This window comes from Sturnira hondurensis, unplaced genomic scaffold (genome assembly GCF_014824575.4).
Source record: "Sturnira hondurensis isolate 20B ecotype Veracruz unplaced genomic scaffold, ASM1482457v3 Scaffold0004136, whole genome shotgun sequence".
Classification (NCBI taxonomy): Eukaryota; Metazoa; Chordata; class Mammalia; order Chiroptera; family Phyllostomidae; genus Sturnira; species Sturnira hondurensis.
In genome coordinates, this window is record NW_028076767.1 from 17,870,076 (window position 1) to 17,894,900 (window position 24,825).

The following is a 24,825-nucleotide window of genomic DNA, read 5'->3' on the forward strand; positions in this document are numbered from 1 at the left end:
ACCACCTGGCCAGGGCCAGTTGAATTTATACATACCAATTATGAACTATCAAAAAGGGAAACTAAGAAAACAATCCCATTTACAATTGCATCAAAAATAAAATAAATAAAAAACCTAGGAATAAATTTAACCAAAAATGTAAAAGACCAGCACTCAGAAAATTGAAGAAAGAAAGTGAAGATACAAATAAGTGGAAGCATATACTGTGTTCACAGAGAGGAAAAAAATAACATCATTAAAATGTGCATGCTACCCAAAGCAATTTTTAAATTCAGTGCAATTTCTATCAAGATACCAATGGCATATTTTACAGAACTAGAACAAATAATCCAAACCTTTATGTGGAACCACAAAAGGCCATGAAAAGCCACATCAACATTGAGAAAGAAGAACAGAATTAGAGGAATCATACTACCTGGTATCAAACTATACTACAAGGTTATGGTAATTAAAACAGCATGGTACTGGCATAAAAACAGACACATAGATCAATGGGACAGAATAGAGAGCCCAGAAATAAACCCATCTTCATGGTCAATTAATATTTGTCAAAGAAAGCAAGATCATACAATGGGGTAAAGATAGTCTACTCAATAATTGGTGTTGGTAAAATTGCACAGATACATGCAAAAAATTAAATTAGACCACCTTCTTATACCATACACAAGAATAAACTAAAAAATGGATTAAAGTTTTAAACATAAGCCTCTAAACCATAAAACTCCCAGAAGAAAACTTACTAAAACCTCAGACATTTCTCAGCAATATTTTTTCTGATATATCATCTCAGGCAAGGGAAACAAAACAAAAGTAAACAAATGGGACTACATCAAATTAAAAAGGTTTTGCACAGTGAAGGAAACCATCAACAAATGAAAAGACAACCCACCAAATGGGAGAACATCATCGCCAATGATACAGCTGATAAAGGTGTTCAGTTTTATACAACTTATAAAACTGAATACCAGAAAAACCAACAATACAATTAAAAAATGGGCAAAGAACCTGAATAGACACTTCTCCAAAGAGGACATACAGATGGCCAATAGACATATGAAAAGATGCTCAACGTCACTAGTCACCAGAGAAATGCAAATGGAAACCACAATGAAATATCACCTCACGTCTGTCAGAATGGCTATCACTAATAAATCAACAAAAAGCAAATGTTGGTGAGGATGTGGAGAAAAGGGTATTCTTGTGCACTGTCGGTAGGAATGCAGATTGGTGCAACCACTATGGAAAACAGTATAGAGTTACCTCAAAAAATTAAAAATGAAATTGCATTGTGACCCAGCAATGTGACTTCTGGGAATATATCTGAAGACGCCTGAAACACTGATTCGAAAGAATATATGGACCCCTATGTTCATCACAGCGTTATTTACAATCGCCAAGATTTGGAAGCAGCTAAGTGCCCATCAGTAGATGAATGGATCAAAAAGCTGTGGCATATCTCTACAATGGAATGCTACTTGGCCATAAAAAAGAAGGAAATCTTATCTTTTGCAACAGCATGGATGGACATGGAGGGTAGTACACTAAGTAAAATGAGCCGGTCAGTGATGGACAAAGAACATATGATTTCATCTTATGTGGAATGTAATGAATAAAGTAAGCTAACAAAATAGAAACAGACTCATAGATACAGAGGACAGACTGACAGCTGTTAGAGGGGAGGGTTTTTGGAGGCTAGAAGAAGAAAGGTGGAGGGATTAAGAAAAAAACTCATAGACCGATAACAGTATGGTGAGTGCCAGAGAAAAGGGGATTGGGGAGGCATAGAAGAGGGTAAAGGGGGGATAAATGGTGATGGAAAGAGACTTAACTTTGGGTGGTGAATGCACAATACAGGTGATATATTATAGAATTGTACACATGAAATGTATATGATTTTATTGATGCCACCCCAATAAATTCAATTAAAAAGAATGAATTAATTAATTAAAATTAAAATAATAAAACCTTCTACATAATCATTAAAAAACTCTGTAGCTGCTATAGTTTAAGTGAGATTTGGGAACTGAATTATTAAAGGTGTATATTTGGGAAATGAATTATTAAATGTTTTAAGATTTATAAAAATAAAACCTTAAAAAAATAAAGGCTTAAAAAAAGATTTTATTTATTTATTTTTACACAGAGGGGAAGGGAAGGAGAAAGAGAGGAAGAGAAACATCAATGTGTGGTTGCCTCTCATGTGCCCCCTACTGGGGACCTGGCTCACAACCCAGGCAGGTGTCCTGACTGGGAATCGAACCAGCTACCCTTTGGTTCACAGGTCACACTCAATTCACTGAGCTACACCAGCCAGGGCCAAAACTATTCATTTAAAATCAAACCTGCATTCCTGGTTTAAACTCAATTTAGTCACAAAGTGTTGACATTTTACATATTTCATGATTTTCTTTGCCAAAATTGTGTCTAAGGTTACACTTTTTTACCCTTCCCCTGCCCTCTTCTCCTCTGACAACTACCAGTTCATTGTCTGTGAGTCTGTTCCAGTTGGGTTTTGTTTGTCTCTTTGTTTGACTTTTAGATCCCACATGTAAGTGAAACCACACGGTATTTGTCCTCCTCCGTCTGACTTATTTTACTTAGCATTATACCCTCTAGGTCCACCCATATTGTGGCAAATGGCAAGATTTCATTCTTTTTATGGCTGGGTGACATTCTGTTGCATTTATGTGCCACATCTTCCTTGTTCAGATGTCTGAGGGTGGACACGGAGTTTGCTTCTGTATCATGTGGGTGTGTCCTTACACATATCATTTCATTTGCTAAATTTCTTAAATTTCTTAAACCTAAGACCTTTCAGACAAGATCGTTTTTCCTTCTGCGTAAAGTACATTTTTTAATGTTTCTTTTAGCAAAGGTATGTTGGTACCAGTCTTGATTAGTTTTTGTTTGCTGAGAAATGTCTTTATTCTACCGTGATTCTTGCAAGACTTTTTTTCTGGTTATATAGCCCTAGATGCACATATATGTTATCTTAGCATATACTGAACATATCATTCTACTCTCTTCCATGTTCTATTGTTATTGTTTTAAAAAAGGCAACTGTCACCCAGACTGTTGCTCCCTGAGGGTTGTCTGTTTCTTCCCTCTGGCTACTTTCAAGGTTTTTATTGTGTATGTGTGTGTGTGTGCACGCACGTGCACAGCCCACACGTGCTCTGCAACTTCCGTATGGCATGTCTAAAGCTTGTTTTCTTTTTATTTGTTCTGCTTGAGATGCACTGAGCTTCTTGAATCTGTGAATTTACAAACTTCAGCAGGACTATACAATTCTAAGGCATTAACTCACCGGAATAACCTTGAACCCTTCTCTCTCCACTCCTTCTGGAAGCATGACTAAATGCTGTATTAAACATCTCTCTCACACACACAATTTGATCATTCTAATAACTAAAGTTGTGTAAGTGCGGTACTTAGGGTTTCTGTTGATGGCACCGAGTTTCTCTGTGTGCTTCATAATCTTCGAATGCACACTGTTATCTGTCCTTGAATTTATCTGTGATTTGTGGGGATGTAGGCAAGCTGCCTTCCTTTAGCATTTGCTTTGCTTCTGTCAAATGCCTGGAACATTACCGGTTTGGGAACACTTTGAAACAAATTCATAATTCGAAGGCTTGGGATTTTTTTTGTTTGTTTGTTTTGCTTTGTTGTTTTACAATTCACTTGATACTGCATTTGAGCTACAAAACCCCTTGAAAACTAGCTCGTAGTTACGGCATCCTAAAGACTTTTCTGTCTTGCTCTGCTCAGCAACGAGAAAAGCGTCTGAGTAGGGGTAGGCGGTTCCTGTGGCTCACCCTCACTCTCAGCGTATGGACATGTGGGGAGGGCCCTGAGGGGGCCGTGGCCTTTGAATTCTCTTCCTCTCACCTCAAGACCATCCAAACATCAAGTTTACAGGTGCCCCCAGGGCAAAAGCAGCTTCAGGGCTCTACTCACCTTTCTGCCCCCCCGCCCCCCGCCCCGTTTTCCCTTCAGTGTGGTGGGCTCTCCTTGCCAATTGCCAGCCCCACTGAGCAGTGACCCAGGGCCTACCACCAAATACTTCTCTGTGAAGTCTTAACGAGACACCAGCCTTTCACACATCTAAGTCAGGCACCTCAGCAACCCCACCATGGCCCTGGATACATCTGTACCCTCCCAGCTGTTCCACAATGGAATGGAATCTAAATCTTGTAATGAAGTCCTGATTCCTTAGTACTGACTGTGGCTTCTCTGATTGAGCCTTAACTAACACCTGTTTGAAAAAATGAGCCTCCCTCAGGAAAATGAACAACCCAATAGCAGCCTGGGGCCCTGAGTCCTTTCATAGCTGCTGTCTCTTCTTTTTTTTTTTTTTTAAGATTTTATTTATTTATCTTTAGAGGGGAAGGGAAGGAGAGAAGTATCAATGTATGGTTGCCTCTTGTGAGTCCCCTGCCAGGAACTGGCCTGCAACCCAGGAATGTACCCTGACTGGGAATCGAACCACGATCGTGTGGTTCGCAGGCCCTCGCTCAATCCACTGAGCTACGCCAGCCAGGGTTGGCTGCTGTCTCTTCTTCATCCTGAAGGTTTTAGAAAGAATTGTTCACACTTGGTGACCTCACTCTTTCATTTACCATCCAGTCTTCAATCTCCTCCATGTATTGTCTGCACCTACAGAGACGTGCTCAATGTTATTTTGTCTTGTAAATCCTAACGCTTGTATACCCTCGACCTCTGAATCAAGTAGGGTCCGGCCAGGAAGTGGAAGCCACACAGGATACTTAATATACAAAACGGGTTACATTGTTGTTGGAAAACTGAAAGACAAAGAGAGGACCCTGAGGAAACAGAAATTTGTGGCTACGGGATGAGCCTACCGCCTTCGGTTGTGGGAACAAAACGGAAGAGAATTGACTTTCCAAACCTGAGTTCTGAGAGGCTCCAAATAGTTGGTGTTTGGATCTCAGAGAAGGGGCGCGGCCTGGTGCCCAGAAGGCAGGACCCTGAGGGTTCGTCTGTCTAGTGCAGGGTTAGTACCCAGACGGCAGGAGGCTGTGGTGGCTGGCACTCCGAGAGGGCACACAGCTGGGCTGGTGCTGGGAGCTTCATCTCTCACCATCATTTTCCTTCCGGTTTTAGCTTGTTAAAGTCACTTTGCTCATTTTCAACACCAATGTAAGCTTTTGTCTAGACCTTCCTTTGCCTGGAAAACCACGTCCGTTCACCCGGCTGGTGCGTTGGTATTTATTCCTCAAAACACTGCTCATTGTACCTTTTCTGTGAAGTCTACACTTACCCCACCCTACCCCACCCTACCCCACCCTACCCCACTCTACCCCACCCTACCCCACTCTACCCCACCCTACCCCACCATTGCTCTGGATTCCGTGTACATAGCGCCCCCTTGTGGTCCCTTCGTTTAGAGCCGGGGGAAGGTGGTGTGCGAATCTTGGAATGGAGATCGTTGTTGCCGGACCTCTCCCGGCTGACCTAAATGACTAAAGGAGGAGCACCAGCTGAGGTGCATGGCTGTGCACATGGGCTCAGGGGGTGTGGGGGCTGCGCCCGTCGGCTGCGCCCGTCCGCAGCTGAGGGCACGCGTGGGTGGCAGCTGTTTGGATTGGTCAAAGGGAGCTCACGCCAGAGAGGACAGAGCTCTCTTGCAGTGGCTTTGCCTTCACATCGGACCTGCAACTTCACCCAGGGCCGCTTCCAGCCATGAAGCTCCTTTGGATGATTTTGACTGCACTTCTGCTCTTCTCCCAGCTCACTCCAGGTAACTGCTCTTCAGGGAAGGGACAAGGTTGGGGACAGAGGCCTGGTCACGGGATCCCAAGGATAGAGAGGGCAGGCTGCCAGGCCTCAGGTCACATATCAGAGACACGTGGAGAGGGCCCTCTCACCAGCAGCAGGCGCCAGATCTCAGGTACCAGCTATGACATCCGGAACTTCTGGCCAGCCACCCCATCTCTGCTGGCCCAGGAAGCGTGCCCCGGTGGCCTAGAACCCGAGAAGGAATGGAAGAGGTGGGCAAGAGAAGCAGGAAGAGGAGAGGACAGTAGTGACCCTTTTGCAAAATAGTCCCCAGAAAAAATCTAGGCTGTATAAAGGTCACAACCACCTTCGCAGGACAGAAAAGCTCCTATTTACTATTGCTCTCTGCGTGCCAGACGCTGAGCTGGGAGCCAGGGTCACGGGGATAAATGACATTTACAACCCAGAGGGACCCAAGCTGTGCTAGAGGGGAGGTGGGAGGCTGGGGTGCACATGGTGGGGAGCAGCCCAGACTGAGGGCCAGGGAGCCCTCCCGGAGGGGTACCAGGCATCCTGAAAAGTGTGTGCAAGTTAGAAGGGAAAGGGAAAGAGGTGGAAATAGATAGGGGGTCCCAGGCAGAAATCAATTCATGTGGAGGTCCAGGTGTGGGAGAGACCATGGTACCTTCAGCCCAAAATGGAAGTGTGGTTAGGGGCATGGGTCTGAGGTCTGGCTAGGGCTAAAGCTGAGGAGCGGCCTGGAATACTGGGCGCAAGAGCCGTGGGGAGGCTTCAGCAGGGAAGGACCGCAATCAGACTTGCCCGTTCCTCCAACACCAGCAGGAGCTACCTGGCCCCTCCTGCTCAACTGCCAGAAGCTTCTGCCCACCCCCAGGCTTTTGTCTAACCTTCCCACAGTGTCAATGTGTGAATTTCCTTAAACAAGCCAACCTCAGCCTTTGTATCTGCCTGTGGGGAATGCCTGAAACCGTGCTCCTGGGGTAGAGAGGAAAGTCAAGTGCCAGAACCTGGGTCAGAAACTGCCCTAGCATTTTCTAACTCTGTGATGGGCCCCCACCCCCACCCCCTTGCGGGCCGCTCAGCTGCTCAGAGTTTCCATCTCCTCATTCCTCAAACTGCTACACCAATAACTGCTTGAGGAGAAAACAAAGAACACATTGAAACTTTGGTGTGCAAAAAATGTAGCTTCTCTACTTTGTATCACTCCTCTGAATTTCCCCAGGAACTTTCATCCTGCTGCGGGTGGGACATCAGAAGTGCCGGTAAACTCGGCAATTAGATAGTCATCCCTTCTGGTTTAAAATGGTCACCAAGGTCATTCTGACTCTTTTGAATAAATATTCAGCCTTTTAGCATTTCCCTTTTGGCATGCTCCTCTTCTCCTTCCAGGAGAGCAGCTGCGTTTGAGAGAAAGTAACTTGATGCATCACGATTTCATGAATCGATTCATTCAGTAAACACGGTTGAACGGATTTCATGCTCCAGGCACTGGGACAGGTGCAGCAGGCAGAGCAGCAAACATCAACATGAGCAAAATCTCTGTCCTCTCGGAGCTTACATCCTATTGAAGCAGACAGAAAAAAATTAAAATAAGTGACACATATGCAATGCCATATGATGAATATAATGAGCAGAATAGACTGGAAAAGGGGATAGAAAATAGGGGGTTAGATGTGCCATTTTAAAGGTGTGCTCATGAATGATTCATTGTGATCTGAGGGAGGATGAGGGGTGAGCCACGTGGACTTGTGGGGAAGAACATTCAAGCTGGGGGAAACATCAGGTGCCAAGGCCCTGGGGCAGGAGCATAAGGAAGTGGGCTCGAACCCTGTGCTGGACCTTCAGTAGCTTCGGGGACAATGTGCCTCATTGTATCACTATGTGTTCGGTGAGTGTCCTGCTGGCACTTGCTGCTGGGTCCCATGGCTAATGAGATCTCAATGCTTGTCGAGAGCCCCACTGACAGCCTTTTTTCTCAGCCAAATCCTCCATCTGGCCCTTAGGTTTAGGCTCTTCAAACACCCTCCCACTGTCTCATGCACGGGGGCCTACTCTCGGCAAGTCCCTCTGACCCTTACTTCGCACTGGGTTTCCTACCTCCACCAGGGATGCAGGGAACTTCTGGATGTTTTATGCCACAGGAGGGTGGAGGGAGATGCTCAGCCACTTCCTCAGTCATTTTTTTTCCTAATTATTATTATTTGTTTTATTCTCACCTAAGGACATCTTTTCAGTACTGCTACGGAGAGAGGAAGGGGCGGGGAAACAGAGAGAGAGAGAAACACTGATGTAACAGGCAAGCACTGATTGGTTGCTTCTGGGCTCCCTGACTGAGGATTGAGCCTGCAACCTAGGCATGTGCCCTGACCAGGAATCAAACCCACAACCCATCAGTGTCTGGGATGCCACCCCAACCAACTGAGCCACAGGGGCCAGTGCCCCTGAACCATTTCTAATCCTCCTCCAGGTGGCGCCATGGTGTGCTGTGTCCTGCCTATTAGCAGTTGCTGGGAGACACTCTGAGAGGCAAGGGGTAAAATGCTGGCTGTTTGTCCAGACCTACCTGGGTGTTTGTAGTAAAAGACTCTCTTGCCTCTGCTTTTCTCAAATGAGTTATCTGTACGTCCCAGGTCAGCCAGCAGGCCGATAGTGGAGAAGAGGTGGAAAGTCTTGGTTCCTAGCTTACTGGTGGGTCCACCATCAGCCTGGTTGGCCAAGGCGAGGCATGAGGTTCTACTGGAGCCTCAGGCCTGCAGCTGCTGCTGCTGCTGCCACTGTAGGAAAGGGATTTAAGTGCCCAGTTTCCCCCAGAGAGAGCATTTCCTTTCTGCTCTCTGTTGGGTGTGATGGCGGTAACAGAGATTGAATGGAAGTTTCTTGAGTCTTATCTGAATCTGCCAGGCTCACCTACTAATAGGTAAAGGAGCTCTTTGAAGTTGGAAATCCTGACTCTGCTTGGTAAATTTTGGTTCTTAAAAATTGTCTTGCTCTGAACTAGAACTACTCAGCTCATTTAAGCTGAGCAATGAGTTTGTCGTTCTAAGTGTTCTTTACCATTTCCCCAAAGCCCAGAAACAGCCCAATCCTGGTTTTTTGCAACCAAAATTAAAGAGAAATGAAATATATATATTACTTTAATACTTTGAAAATATTAAAGTCAGGTTAATTGTGGAAATTCTGGACATATATGTGAAGCTCAAGACCCCGGAAGGTATTAGGCTTAGGTGGGACATATCACCTGCTTTTCCATTGTACCTCCTCAGACATAGCACCCAGAGTTCTAAAAGGCATTATAACTCTAGTCAACCAAGTATCTGGGAAGCTATTTCTCTGACAATTGTTTACCCCCCCCTCCCCACCCCCACCACTAGACCTGAAATTCTCTGAGGGCAGTCTCTACCTCTAACTTGTCTCTAGTTGCATCTCCAGTGTAACTATAGTCTCAAGCTATGCGTGTATTTCTCCAGGATAGACACCTAGAATGAAAATTGCTAGGTAAATTCTGTGCCTGATTTTACAATGTGTGAATCAGTGTCACATAGCCTCCACCGCGGCCACACGAGGTGTCATCTTTCCTGTCACTCTCACCCACAATTCATCTTGACACGCTTGAATGTAACATTGAGATCTTATTGTCAAGTGGTGAGGGGGTTTTCTTTCTTTTTTTTTTGTAAAATAAAATGCATCATTACAGATCATGAAAATCACATAAAACAAATGTGCTGCTTAATAAACTGTTATAAAGCACACAACCTTGCAACCATCAACAAGGTCGATCAATAGAACACTGACGGTCACCAAAAACCGAAAAACCCACCTACCCCCACCACAACGGTCTCCCTGCCCCGAATGTTGCAGCATCTCGACTTTCAGAGCAATCAATTCTTACATTTCTTTGCAGTCTCATTGCTAAGGATGTATCCACAGGCACCCGCTTTCTGTCACGGCCACTTTTAAAAGCTGACATCCCTCAAGACTTTTTAGCTTGTTGGTTACATCTTCATCCCTTTCTTCATCCCGTTTATAATTTATCTGGTTTTCTGGTGTGACAAGATACTCTAGGATCATCTCATACAGTCCTTGCCACAGATCTTGAAAGCCATTTCTTGAAGAAGCTGATTTTTTTTTTCAGCAGGAAAGTGGTATTTCAGGACTAGGATCTAGTTGCTAGAGATATTCAATGCTGCTAAATTGGTTCTTTCCTCATCTTTCAGTAGGCAGAGCGAGGAGGGAAAATCAGTACATTTAAATGTCTCTAAAATACCTCATGAATTCATATTGATACTTTCTATTGGACTACAAGATTTGTACTTAAAATATTCCATGTTCCTTCTATATCTTCCTTCTTCCACACCAACATTCTCAGAGACGCTGTGCACTGTGGCATTTTCAAGCTATCTTTCATTTAAAGAACTTCTTAAATTACAGTTTGAGTGTTTTTCTGATATCTTCCTCTGTTTTTTCCTCCTCTGGTGTCTTCTTGTCTCTGTGTCGAATCTCCTTTGCCAACTTCAGTCTTTGTCACTTTCTATTGAATTTTGCTCTTATTATTTCTTTTCTGATCGGTTTTACTGAAATAAATGCCCACATTTTAAGCATACGATATGAGCTTCAACTAATGTGTCCATTCGTACAGCTAGCACCACAATCAGTATAATTCATTTCCGTCACCCCAGACAGGACACCCCGTGCCCCTTTGCAATCAGTCACCTCCCCGGCCCCCAGCCACCAGCAGCCACTAATCTCTGTTCTGTCACTTTAATTTGGCCTTTTCTAGGATTAGGCAAAGCCAACAGCAATTGCTTTTGAGCCACAGGAAACGCTGCTGCTTCCTAGCACGGAAAAGCGTCTCGTCATTCCGCGAACAGGCAGACAGTAGTCAGGAAATATTCAAACGCTTGAGATTTAGGGAGAGGGCGGTCCTTTCCCACGCGCCTCCTTCACTGTTGTTCCAGAGTAATTTAAATGGCTGGTGGGACAAATCCTGGAACTAGCCTCAGGGTTCCGTTAAAGCTTCCCCACCGTTTTCTTAGAGTAGTTAAGTTTTCTTCACTGGGATGGGCCAGATTTCTCACCAAGCTGCATTTCAGACAGCCCAGAAATACCAAGTGTCTTCACAGTACATCTGATTGAGGTGAGCCCCCCACTTTCCCTCAACATATCCTTTCAGAGTCTAGTGCTTATGGTTTCAGTTTGCTCGAGGTTCCAAAGAAGTTTTGAAAGGTAATTAAAAAAAAAAAAAAGCAACCCCCTGGCTCTCACAGCTATATAGAAATAAACATGTGTAAAGATTTTATTAACTCATCATGGGAGTACAAGGCAGATCTTATAACTGGGTCAAAGCACAAATGTGTATATGGAGGAAGGAATGTTGCAATGAATTTACCAATAGGTTTTTAAAAACTGGCTCCTCCCGCCCACGCGGAAGGGGAGGAAGTCGACAGAACCTCCGTGCAGCACAGCGTACTGACTGGCAGGGATGCAGGAAGTCGGTATTTGGCCCCACTGTCGTTTACCAACGGTTCGTGAAGCTGTAGAATAGTTCCCACATAATCAAAACCGGGTAACTCTGGAGGTTGTAATGTGTCTATTCCAGGGGGGCGCTCGTGCCCCTGTTGACAGTTAGTGACGTTGGGGTTGGGTATGTCTTCGCTGAGGCCGTCCTGTGCGTGGAAGGATGTTTGGGGGAATCCGTGGCCTCCACCCAGTCATTGCAGTAGCGCCCCTCCACCCGGTCGTGAGACCTAAAACTGCCTCCCGATATGTCACTGCCAAACATCCCCGGGGCATCAAAATCGCCCCAGATGAAAGCACTGCTCCAGACAACGCAGAGTTGCCCACTGAGCACAGATATTGGTGCAAAGATAATCTCAAAGAAAACTTAGCCCTGATCACACAATAAACCCGGTCTAAATCTCTAGCAGAAAGAAGGAAAAGACAAAGAGTAAAATGACCGATTACTGAAATAAAGAATGGTCACGGCACCAAGCTGTTGGAAGAAGATAGTTGAACCGAGACAAACGGAGGTTACAGTCTTTGTTCAGCTAGAGGACAGTCAGGGAGCACGTGCAACCCTGGCTCCTCGCAGGCTTGGAGTTTTTATAGAAGAGAGAAAAAGGGATAATGTCATGGTTTGGCCCAAGGAGCAGATTTCACCTTTAACTGCAGCAAGACTCGTGGTTGGAGTGGTTCGGGACCGCTCCAGAATTTTGTGCTTCTCGGTTCACACCGTTGGTGCAATCCCACCCCCAAGGTTGTCAGAACAGTGCTTTCGAAAGCTGTTTTTGCAAGCCTCGTAGGTCGTGGGTTAGTCAAGATTACGGGACAGGAAAAGAATAAAAAACAGTATGGATGGGTTGTTCCCTGAGTGGCGGAGGGGAGATAGGGAGTTATGGTTTCATGGGTACAGAGTTTCAGTTTTACAAGATGAAAAAAGTCACGGAGGTGCGAAGCAGTGGGTGCAAAACAGCGTGAGTGTATTTACTACCACTGAACAGTCCTCTCAAAAATGGTTAAGATGGCAAATTTTACATTAAGTGTATTTTACCACAGTTAAAAAAAAAAACCTTCAGTACAGCCACCTTCTTGAGGGACCTTGGGGAAAAAGAAAACAAAATAAAAATAAAATTATGAAAAGTGATGGAATGTTAACAAAAAACCAAAACAATTTTAAAAAACCATATGGTCCTGACTGGTGTGGCTCAGTTGGTTGGGAATCCTCTCACAAAGCAAAGGGTTGCCGGTTCAAGGGTTCGATTCCCAGGCAAGGCAGATGCCTCAGTTGTAGCCCTGGTCCCTGCTTGGGGCGTGTGCGAGAGTCAGTCAGTCAATATTTCTCACACACATTGATGCTTCTCTCCTTTTTTCTCCCTCTCCTCCTCTCTCTCTAAATAAATAAATAAATAAATAAAATATTTTTAAAAAATAATATGGATGAACCTTAAAAACATCATGCTACATAAAAGAAGAGCTGAAAGGTCACATATTTTATTGTATGATTTCATTGGCATAAAATATCCAGAGTAGGCCAATCTAGAGAGAGGAGGGCCAGTTGGTGGTTGCCCAGGGCTGGGGGGAGGAGGAAATGAGAATGGGGGGGGGGCAGGGTCTCTGTTTGAGATGATTTTGAAAGTTCTGGAACTAGATGGTGGTGATGGTCGTACAACCTTGTGAATGTTCTTAATGCCTCTGAACTGTATGCTCTAAAATACTTAAAACTGGTACATTTTATATTATTTGCATTTTACCACAATTTCTTTAAAAAGAGGGGAATAAAAGAAAAAGAAAGGAGGTCAGGGACGAAGGTCAGGGAAACAGAGGGTCTTGTATCACACCTGTTTTAATTCGTTTCTAGACCTTTCAAATCTGGAACCGGCCTCTTCTCAGGACTGACATGGTCTCCACTCTGCTGTATTTTTTTGTCAGGTGGCACCCAAAAATGCTGGAATCTTCGTGGGAGATGCCGCCGCACATGCCACAGGAAGGAAAAGATGTATGTTTACTGCACAAATAGTAAACACTGCTGTGTGAAGTTCAAGTTTCAGCCCAAAATGCAAAGGCCGTGGTCATTCTGAGTTTTGTGAGGCTTGAAGCCATAATAAAAATGCAGATGAAGCTATTCTGCGTCTGACCCACCCCCCTAGAATTCCTGAGATCAATAAACACCCCTGGCCCTGAACCAGTGTGAGTTGGTTGGTTGGAGCGTTATCGTGTGGCAGAGGGGTTTTGGTTCAGTCCTGGTTGAGACACATGCCTGGGTTGCAGGTTCAATCCCTGGTCTGGGCAAGTGTGGGAGGCAACAAAGCGATGCTTCTCTCTCCCGTCTATGTTTCTCTCTCTCCCTTCCTCTCTCTGTAAAAGCAATGAAAAACTGTGTTCAAGTGTGGATAAAAAAAGAAAAAAATTAAAATAATAAGCCCTGATTGGTGTGACTCAGTTGGGTGTCCTCTGGCGAGGTGAAAGGTTGCAGGATCAATTACGGGTCAGGGCACATGCCTGGGTTGCAGTTCCCTCTCTGGCTGGGGCGGGTGAGAGAGGCAACTGATGTTGCTCACATCCATGTTTCTCTCCCTCCTCTTCTCCCTCCCTTGCCCTCTCTGTAAAAAATAAATTAAAAAAATATTTTAAAAATAAAAAATAAATAACATAAAACGCCTCTTTCCTAGGTTAGCCTGTCAGTCTACCCCTCCTTCCCAGCCCAGTTCCCTGGAGGTCCCCTTTGAGGTGGTTGGTGAAGTCAAAACTGTTTTCATAATAAAAATAAAACTGTATTCACCTCTTTCAATCTCACTCACAAGTGTGCAGTGGGATTTTCGGGACACTGCGTGACGCACGATGATACCATTGTTCTGCCAGCCAGTGAAAGGTATGCTTATACATTCTTATGTTTCTGGGATTTTTTAAGGTAGATAGCTCGCAGGGATGTCCAACCTGCGGCCCGTGGGCTGCATGCAGCCCAGGATAGCTGTGAATGTGGCCCAACACAAAACCATAAATCTACTTAAAACATTATGAGATTGTTTTGGTGATCACGTGTTGCAATGTATTTAATGTGTGGCCCTAGACAACTCTTCCTCTTCCAGTGTGGCCCAGAGACGCCAAAAGTTTGGACACCCCTGGCTTAAAGTACATATGTGTTCACTTGCAGCGATTATCTCAGGTTGATCTCAATAACTCTACTGTGCTCTTCCTAGCTGTCTTTAGTTACATTATTCATCTCTGGACCCTCATTACCATCAAACAAATGATTACTTTGGGATTTTAAAATTTACCTCACATCTCTCTGACTCACTACAAGAACTATGGGCATTTCGTTGTCTAGGTTTGTGGAGGTGTGTTAACCACCAGCACCAACCAACAGAGGGAAGAGGACACTCTCTGAGTGAAAATACTGATTATTCTACTCTCTACAGTTCTTTTCAATACTGCAGCACACACGAATGAAAGACATGCGCAGAAGGTAAATGTTGCTAAAAGACATCACTCGCAGACCCAAGAGGCTTAGAGAATCGCAAGCAGGGTAAACACAAAGAAAATAAAATCTAAGTAGAGCTAAATCAAACTGCTGACAGACGAAAGAAACAGTGCGTTCCAACGCCCGTGAACAATTCAAACAAGACATGTTCAAACACTGTAGGGGGGAAAGGAGAAGCCCTTACTGAGAAGCAATAAAGAAGGCCTAAATTAACGGAGATACATACCATGTTCATGAATTAGAAGACTCAATGTCTCAAAGATGTCAATTTATACCATTTGTTTGCAGAGTTCAATGAAATTCCAAACAAAATCTTAACAAATTTTTTTCCTAGGATTTGATCAAAATTGTGTGCATATTAACAAATACTTTGTTAGGGACAAACACATAGATGACATAACTACCAACAAAGCACAGATGTAGGCTAATGGCTGACTCTAAGAATATAGGAATTGGAAGAAGGAGTGCTGATATTCTGTTTCTTTATCTGGATGGTAGCATTAGAGATATTTGTTGTCTTATTGTCCTTTATACTTTATATGTTTTTACATATCTTTTTGCCTTCTCAGTATATAAAAATCAAGCTTAAAAAAAGAGATGAAAGCTATAAACATTAAGTGCCTTAAGAACTGTGAGGCCAGAAAAAATGAAAAAGCTAAATCAGTCAAAAAGGCCTAGAAAAGAATATATTTGAAAATTACATGTCTTATACAGGATATTTTCTTCAAAATATGTAAAGGACTCTCAAAACACAATAAAACAAATAAACAAACAACCCAGTAACAACATGAGCAAAAAGTTGAACTGACACTTCACCTAAAAAGCTCCATATGTGGTAAATACAAACATGAAAATGGGCCCTGGCTGGTGTAGCTCAGTGGATTGAGCACAGGCCTGCGAACCAGAGGATCGAGGTTCGATTCCCAGTCAGGGCACATGCCTGGGTTGCAGGCTGGTTCCTTGCAGGCCAACTCCCAGCAGGGGACGCATGAGAGGCAACCATACACTGATGTTTCTCTCCCTCTCCCCTTCCCCTCTAAAGGTAAATAAATAAATAAAATCTTTGAAAAAAATAAAAAATAAAAACGTACTAAAGAGCAGCGGTTGGGAGTGAGAAAACCTGGGTCTTGCCGTGCTCTTAAAAAAAAAACAAAACAAAACATGAATATCAGTGTTAGAGAAATGCAAATTAAAATTACAGTCGAACACTACTGCGCTCATATTAGAGTATCTAAGTCAAAACAGTTAACCGTGAAATTGTTGAGGAACAACTGGTGATGGAACTCTCACACGTGGCCGGTGGGAATGTGAAGCAGTACAGACACTTGGAGACAGCGGGGCGGTTTCTGAAAAAGTTTAACCCTCCGTGAGCTCTAACCGCAACCCCACTCTGATGTCCATCGACGAAACCGTTCGATGGCACGTTCCTCAGAACACATTCCCATTCTGAAGTGAGGCATGACTATTGTGAAGCTAAGAATGTGTGTACCGTGTCTTAGGTCTACTGAACCGTAGTAAAAAATACATTCATTTGTTCCTTCAGTCATAAGCACATTTTTATTGATCATCTGTTGTTTGCTAGGCACCATGTTTTTCTCTAGTTACACAATGTTGAATGAAGCAAACATGGGCGTTGCCATCGTGGAGTCTACAGACTGTGGAGGAAAAGCATTAAACAAGAAATAATTTCATGATTCCAAGTCATGAAAGGCAAGGACCTCCATCCAAGATTGATCTGTCCAGCAAAGCTTTCATTTAGAATGGAAGGGCAGATAAAGTGCTTCCCAGATAAGGTCAAGTTCAGGAGTTCATTATCACCAAGCCCTTATTATGTGATACGTTAAAGGGACTCATCTAAGAAAAAGAAGATAAAAAACATGTACAGTAAAATGACAGCAAACTCACAATTATTAACAACCACACCTAAAACAAAAGCAAAGTAAGCAGACAGCTAGATCAGGAGTGGAACCATAGAAATGGAGATCACATGGAGGGTTAGCAACAGGGGAGTGGGGGGAAGAGAAGGGGGGAGAAGGTACAGAGAATAAGTAGCATAGATGACAGGTAGAAAATAGGGGAAGGCTAAGAATACTATGGGAAATGGAGAAGCTGAAGAACTTACAAGTATGACACATGAACATGAACTAAAGGGAGGGAATGTAGGTAGGAGGGGGTGAAGGGGAGTGAAGGGGGAAAAGGGGACAACTGTAATAATGTAATCAATAAAATATATTTTAAAAAAAGAAATGTCTTAATGTGAAAGGCTATGAAGAGTACAGTAATTCAGATGGGGTGGGGGGGGGTGTGATGAGAGAGGTGGATCCCCGTGAGCTATCAGGACAACCCTCCCTGAGGAAGTGGCATCGGGCCTGGGATTTGTAGGGTGACAACTCATGTTTGCAAAGAGCTGAGAGGGAGTTTGCAGACTATTCCAGGCGGCATGTGTGTAAGCTTTTTGAGAGGAGGATGACTGGTTCCAGAGACTGAAGGGCGTGCGGCTCAGCCTGGTGTGCACAGGGGGAGACCCAGGGTGCGATTTGCGAGGCAGCGAGTGTGGTAGACTCACGATGCTTTGAGGTTTGGATTTAAACGTTTCACACTTGGTGCATGAAAGGAGAGGACTGTCTGCCTTACCTCTGAGGGCTTGTATTTACTCATGGCTTCCGCTTTCTCAAATTACACTTCACTCCACCCCTCCTCCCACCACCCACCCCTGTCTTCAACCCTGACTTTTACTAAGGAAACTTTTCAGGTTCAACTCCAGTTATGAACTACTTTATTCTGTCTGTTTCCCAGTTCAGATCCTCATAACAGAGAATCCCATTGATCAAGTTCAACATCTTGTACCAAGCCATCTCGTGTGTAGGTTGCCAGCCAGCCTACGAGATTAGCTTGGTTTGGCTAAATGCCCACCTCTTTTCCAATCAACTGTGTCTGGGACATAGGGAAGAGGGGGTTCTGGGGTGCATGCACCTGTCATTTCAGCCAAGGCTAGTGGCAGGGCTAGAAGACTATAAATGGAAAAGATACGCACAGCGTCCCGTGTGTTCACTTTCCCGTGTATCCTTGCCATGAACGTCTGTAGGAAGGAACATGTCTGCGCCTCACCTCAGGAAACCCTGGGACCCTATGCCTAGAGGGGAGTGACCCTCAGTAAAACCTGGATCCTCTTGGTGGAACTCTGAGGAAGGAAGCAGCCCCTCCTCTCTCCACCTCCTCCCAAGGTCCCACAAATCTGTTGGTGAGACCTTGACATTCACTGGGTCCTACTGGACCCAGCACTTCCTTTTCATTACAATTATTTTAATACCCCCTTTTGGTCTCAAAATAAGATTCATAAATATTGTAACCTATCTACTCACAACATTTTAAGAAAAACTAAATTAAAAGCTAACTATAATAGAAGGGAGAACATAAACACTTATAATAGTATGTTTTGACACGTGAGTCCACCTAAAGATGGAGTGGATAGTGAGATCTCACACACAGCGTGACAGTAACAGCCCCCAAACGCAGGCCAGAGAGGGCGTGCTGTGCGTGCAAGTCCGATGTTACCCGGAGTGTTTGCTGTGTCCTAGCTTTCCAGACTGGTGGACATCTTGGGGAAAGTTCTAACTATAACAAAGTGTGGTCACCCCTGGATTTACAGTTTCATTTCAGGAAAATTTGGTGTGCAACAATTAGTTGCAAAACAGCCTTAGAGTCTGGGCTCAGAGAATTATAAATGGGTTTCTCACCTACATAATTGTCCAGCAAGACATTTGAATCTTGTTGGGAGAAATAACAATGCTTTATTTTCTAGGACAGTCACACATTGTATGCCACCTAGCATCCCAGGTCCCCAATCTGCTAAATTCCAGTAGGGACCCCATTAATTTTGACAATTAAAAAAAAAAAAGGCCTGGCTGGTGTGGCTCAGTGGATTGAACACCAACTTGAGAACCAAAGGGTCGCCGGTTCAATACCCAGTCAGAGCACGTGCCTGGATTGCAGGCCAGGTCCCCCATGGGGGGTGCACTAAAGGCAACCACACATTGATGTTTCTCTGCCTTTCTCCCTCCCTTCCCCTCTCTCTAAAAATAAAATCTTTTCTAAAACAAATGCCACCAGCAAATTCCCAGAACAACCCCCAGAGGGCAGTATCTCTCCTTTGATCTAGACTTCAGCACACTCCTGTCTTTCTGGACACTACTCTTTCTGAGACAAGAGACGCAGCATCACAAGCACCGATACCTTATCCAGATTCAACTACGTGTGCTGAGAAAAATAAAGAGAGAGAGAAATAAAGTTTTTCAGAAATTTAAAAAGCTTTTTTCTCATTTTTAAAATCAACTTAGGTTTGTCTTTCTTAAGCTTCATATAAATGGAGAAATTCAGTGTGTACACATTTGTATTTGGCTTCTTTGGCTTAACATAACGTTTCTGAGATTAATTCATGTTGTGTATCAGTAAATTGTTATTGTTGTTTATTGAATAGGATTGTACTGTATGCACACAATTCAATTTATCCACTTACTTGTTGGACCTTTGATTGTTTCTAGTTACAGGATATTATAAATAAAGCTGCTATAAGCACTAATGAAGAAATCGTTGTATATGTATGTTTCTACTTCATTTTATAGGTAACTCTGCAATTTTTTCCCAGAGTGCTTGTCCACATTACATTTCCATGGTGCTGTGTGAGCCGTATCCGTCCAAAGAAGCCAGCACAGTCCCTCCCCGAGCCTGTGCCCGCTGAGCACAGATGGAAGTCATCCTGGTTCCTGGTGCAGCAGAGGCGCCTGGCGATGAAAGCGTTGCCCTTTCCTGTGGGATATTCCACTGTGGAGAGAGACGTATTTGTCACAGAAATGACGCCTCCTTGTAACCAATCAGCGCCTTGGCTTTGATGCGTTCCATTAGTAGAGGGAAGCTTGCTGTGTATGTCAGTCTCCATCAAAGCACATTCCTGAGCAATTTTCCAGGGTAGTTTGAGCCGTAGGTGATTGTTGCCTGGCTCGCAAACATAAATATAGCCCTGATACAATGAACAAGTCCACTCAACATGCTGCGATCAGAAACGCAGGTGGGAAGGATGTGAGGAGTCGCCACATCCTACATGCAACCTCTTATGGGGACCATTGTCGTAGTCCCTTGTTCTCTTCTCATAAGCCCAAAGGGAGCCCCCTGATCAGCCGGATGCGAAATTCTCCTAATCTCCAACAGAAGATGCCTCAATGCATGTGAAAAATGCATAATAGATACATATATAAAGTGTCTCTAGAGAGATATCTATGTATGAGTATATCTGTACAAGTATAGATACCTATACCCGGATAGATATATTATATACACACACACACACTAGTTCATAAGTTTAAAATATATCTGTCAAAATTTGAGTCAAAAAAATTACCACAATTATTGACTCCCCCAAAATTTAACTACTAGTAACCTACTGTTTTGGCCAGAAGTCTTACCAACAACATAAACAGTCGATCAACGCTTATTTTGTATTTTGTAGGTATTATGAACTGTATTCATACATAAAGTAAGCTAGAAAAAATGTTATTAAGAAAATCACAAGAAAGAAAAATATAGTTACATGTTTATTATCAAAAATCCACATACAGCCCTGACTGTTGGGGCTCAGTTGGTTGGGCACCGCCCCACAAAGCTGAAGGTCACTGGTTCGATCCCCGGTCAAGGCAAATGCCTGAGTTGCAGGTTTGGTTCCAGGTTGGGGGCGCGAATGAGAGGCAACTGATCAATGTTTCTCACCTTCTCTTTCTCCCTCCCTTCCCCTCTCTCTAAAAATACAAAATATATATCTTTTTAAAAATAAAAATAAGAATCCACATATAAGTGGACCTGTGCAGTTCGAACCATGCTGTTCAAGAGTCAGCTGCATATTTAATTGTATAATTTTATAATTATTAATTGCATAACTGTAAAATTAGAGATTAGAGATAGAGCTAAAGATAGAGAGAGAGAGATCCATCCTGACAAATATGTACAAAAAGCTGACAGGAATTATAAGACAGTGTGAATATTTTGAAGCTTATTTGTGTTTTATTTTGCACAATGTGTTCTAAATGTATTGCTCAAGTAATAGAAATTGGAAACTTTAAAAGAAATTTCAAGAAATATTTTAGAGCTGAAAATCTTGTGTTGGAAGAAGTATATAAAACATATATAGTTTGATTTCATTTTATTTGCAAGTCCCAAAAACATATATACAGTCTGATTCCTTTTTACTTGTAAGTGACGTTCCACATAATTTTTTATTTTGGGTCATGTATGTGTAGTGAAAGTACTGATGTTGTTGCTTTCTCAGCTGTGCTTCTCTGTTTTCTAGCTTTTCTCCAGTGAACATGGACTACTTTTAAAATTAGAAAAAAATGTTATTTTAAAACAAAGGTGAGTCTGGAAGACAAAATCAAGTGCCCAAGGACAGCAGTGGTGTACCAGTGCCCCGCTTCCTGGGTGCAGGACCGAGGCACCTCGTTTAACTAAAAACTTCAGTTGCCTCTGGAAAAGGAAGTGATAATATCACTACATTACAGTAATGTAATAGTATTACATTAGACTCTGAGTAATCTAGTACATGTTATTTAACTTGTAGAATTAGACCAAGTACTAGGTGAGTAATACCTGTTACTCACCCCCACACAGCTGAGTAATAGGTGAGATGATATGTGTAAAGCAGTCAGCACTGACTAAATGCTGATATGATTAGTATCACTAGCTCAGCCATTCTCTGACTCTTCGGGGAATGTCTGCACCCCGAAACAGGACTCCTGAGCACCTCTGCAGAGCAAGAATCCCTTCTCTGGCATCCTGCCCCCCCTTTCCTCCCAAAGCGTCCCCTGTCCTCCCAACACAAGACTATTATTGTTACACCTCAGAAAAAGCTTTGACCTGAGGCCCAAAGACCTAAGGCCACCTCCTGGCTCTGTGTCTCAGGAACTCGGTGGCCTTGGACAAGTCACTTTCTCTCTCTGGGCTCGAGAGCCTGATCTGCGAAGTATCTTGAGGGACCTTCCAACCTAGAATTGTCTTGCTGGAGTGTCACATACAGCCTTAGGACTTCACAGGTTGGCTGCAGACTTAGGGGAGGGGCTGCCGGGGCACTGGGAGGAAATGACCCTTCACACTTGAGGCTCACGCTTCAGGAAATTGTCTGGTAGGTGTAGTCTTGGCTCTGCCCCCAGCAGGACAGCGCCTGCTCTGACGCGCTGCCCTGAGAGGAGCACAGCCTCGCTTCGGTAGCATCCCGCCCAAAACGCGTAAGGGACTCGGATCACGAGGAAACATCAGACAAGCTCCCACTGGGGGACATTCCACAAAATCACTGGCCTGGACTCCCCGCCCCCTGCAGGCGTCGACGTCATGAAAGACGGAAGAACCCTTCCTGAGCGAATGAGATCAAAGACACACAGCCGCTGGATGTGATGCTTGCTTGACCCAGGGGTTTTCTTTGGCTGTGAAGGACTTCATCAGAACAGCTGGCAGGAGCTGAATGAGGTCTGAAGATCAGATCATAGGATTTTGTCGATGTTAATGTCCTGATTTTTAGCATTGTACTGCGGTTCTATTTTTTAAAACGCCCTTGTGTTCAGGAAAAACTGCTGAAGTATTTAGGTTTGAAGGGATCGTGTCTGCAATACATGTTTGTGTGTGTGTGTGTGTGTGTGTGTGTGTGTGTACAGAGAGAGAGAAATGGCCATGTAAAAGTGGTAAAATGTCAATACTTGGAAAAACTGGATGAAAGGTCTACAGGAATCCTTTGTATTATTCCTACAGATTTTCTCCAAGTCGAAATCGCGCACAGAAGGCCACTGTCACGGCACTCGCTCAGAAGTGGTAGCGGCTGTGCACTTCATTTGAACACTTACAAAGCCCGGAGGATCTCATCCAGCCCACAGCCGCCCCAGAAAGAGCTGTCATTGTGCCCATTCCGCAGAGAATCCCGACATCGGACACAGGAAGTGACTGGCCCCGATCACACGGCCTGTGGCCTGTAAGTGGCAGAGCTGGAGTGTGAACTTGAATCTGTTTGACTCTTCAGCCCTGGAAATCATCACCATCTTCCCTGCAACAAGGTCACAGATTCCCTCGAACTATGTCTGAGACTGCGCAAAGAAGGCCTAGCTTCTTCGCCCTCCGTAAAACAGCTGAGAGGGGAGGGGTCAGAGGGCAGAGCTAAGTTTAGTTCAGTCCAGTTTAAAACTTGGTCTAATTCAACAAGTTAAATATTCTCTTGAGGTTTCTTGAGTTCAGAGAGACTTAGTCTCTGGTGTAGTTGCCCTGTCTTTCCAATTCTTCCTGTCTTCTTCTGCCCCCTCTCAGTACGCAGGCTGGGGTAAGGGTGGGAAGATTCAATGGTCGGGTGCAGCAGGCATCTGCTGGGATCTGGGTGGCGTGGGCCTGTCACTGGCTTGCAGCTACGGCTGGTTGCTGGTGAGCTGGCCTGGTATCCTGTGGATTCAGAGGCCTAGTGGAGATACCAGATTAATGTCACTGTGCGTCAGGTCTCTGTGATTCTGTGCCCATCTCTTGTCCTGTTTCTAGGCTCCAGACACCATGAGCACCTCCCTCCGACCCGGTTGGGTCCCAGGACAGGGCCCCTGGCTCTCAGCTCAATGTCTGCACCCACTTCAGAATCTAAGGGAGTTTCAAAAGCAGGACTAATATGCAGGTGCACACTTTGTTATTCAAATAATGGAATGCTTTCCTCCTGGCTGGTAAAGGGCAGTGGCCCCAGCCCCTGGGGTCTCCCTTCCTCTGTCCCAGATGCCTCTGGCATATGCCCAGGGCCCTCTCATAGCAGAAACTGAAGGGTTAACACCTGGCACAGCAGATCACCTCCAAAATTCTGCTCCAGCCCTGGGCTCATTATCTTTCCCGATGGTAAGTATTTTGAATTTCACCATTCCTTTCTTCACCTGGCCATACAGGGCCCATTCTCTTACTCTAAGGCAACCCCAAACTTCTCCAAAAAGTCTCAAAGGACAGTGGAGATGAGCCCCTCTGCCCTTGGAGTTCCTCTCAACTTGTCCCACACACCTGCCCCCTCTGGGCTCAATCCCAGGGAGAAGGGGGGCCAACTCTGAGGGTTTCTCTACTCCCTTCCTCCCGAGCTCAAGTCTATGGTGGAGGCCGGGACAGCTACATACTTTCTTTCCCAGCCTTCATCACATCAGGAGTAGCCATGTGCCACAGTCTGGCCCATGGAAAGTCAGTGGAAGTCCGCTGAGGGAGCTTCCAGGGCAAGCTTTTGCTTTCCTGATCAAAGTGAAAAGCTAGCCCACGCCAACCCTCCCCACTTCTTGCTTTAAACAATTACCCGAGGCCTGAAGTTACGAGATCCAAGAGGAACCTAGAGACACTGGCCCTGATATGCTTGCGACCTACTTCCAGACTTCTTTTGAAGGGAAAAAAGTAAGTTCCTGCAAATTGGGTTTTCTATCTTTTCAGCCAAGCACAATCCTGACACGGGACAATTAGAATGCCTGCCTGCCCACCTACCTCACCAGCTCTGCTCACGATTTCTCCCTGATTTGCTGTTCCCACAGGTCCTTGGGCCTAGAAGAAGCCGAGTTTTCCTCTCTCACTCCTCCCTGTTTATATGAAAACTTTGCTTTCATAAAATCCTTACTTTCCACTTGTGCAGGCTGTTAAAATACTGACGTAGGAGATAAAGGACCACAGAAAAATTATTTCACTCTTAATAGGGTCTGCCTGCCAAGCCCCATGCAGCTCATTCTCAATGTCAGAAATGTGTTTTTAACTCTATTATTAATTCTTATTACAACTAACTCATTATCAATTCTTTTTAAAATTTATTTAATTATTTTTCAAGTACAGTTTTCTGTCTATTACTCCCATCCCATCCCACCCCCCGTGCTCCCTCCTCCCTCCCATTTCCACCCTTCTCAGTTGTTGTCCATGTATCCTTTATATATGTTCCTCTAAATCCTTCCCCTATTTCCCCTGAAATTCCCTCCCCTCTCCCCTCTGGTCACTGTCAGCCTGTTCTCTATTTCAGTGTCTTAGGTTATATTTTGCTTACTTGTTTGTTTTGTTTTTAGCTTCTCACCTTGTTAAAG

At 44.3% G+C, this 24,825-nt stretch overlaps 1 protein-coding gene across 1 annotated transcript; it reads left to right on the forward strand.

Moving 5' to 3' along the window:
* Window positions 1-5,488: 5,488 nt before the first annotated feature.
* DEFB123 (defensin beta 123) lies at window positions 5,489-13,427 on the forward strand. Its single transcript, XM_037044704.1, has 2 exons — window positions 5,489-5,761; window positions 13,186-13,427. Exons 1-2 carry the CDS (start codon window positions 5,704-5,706, stop codon window positions 13,332-13,334), a joined length of 207 nt encoding a protein of 68 aa, XP_036900599.1. The 5' UTR covers window positions 5,489-5,703; the 3' UTR covers window positions 13,335-13,427.
* The last annotated feature ends 11,398 nt before the right edge of the window (window positions 13,428-24,825 follow it).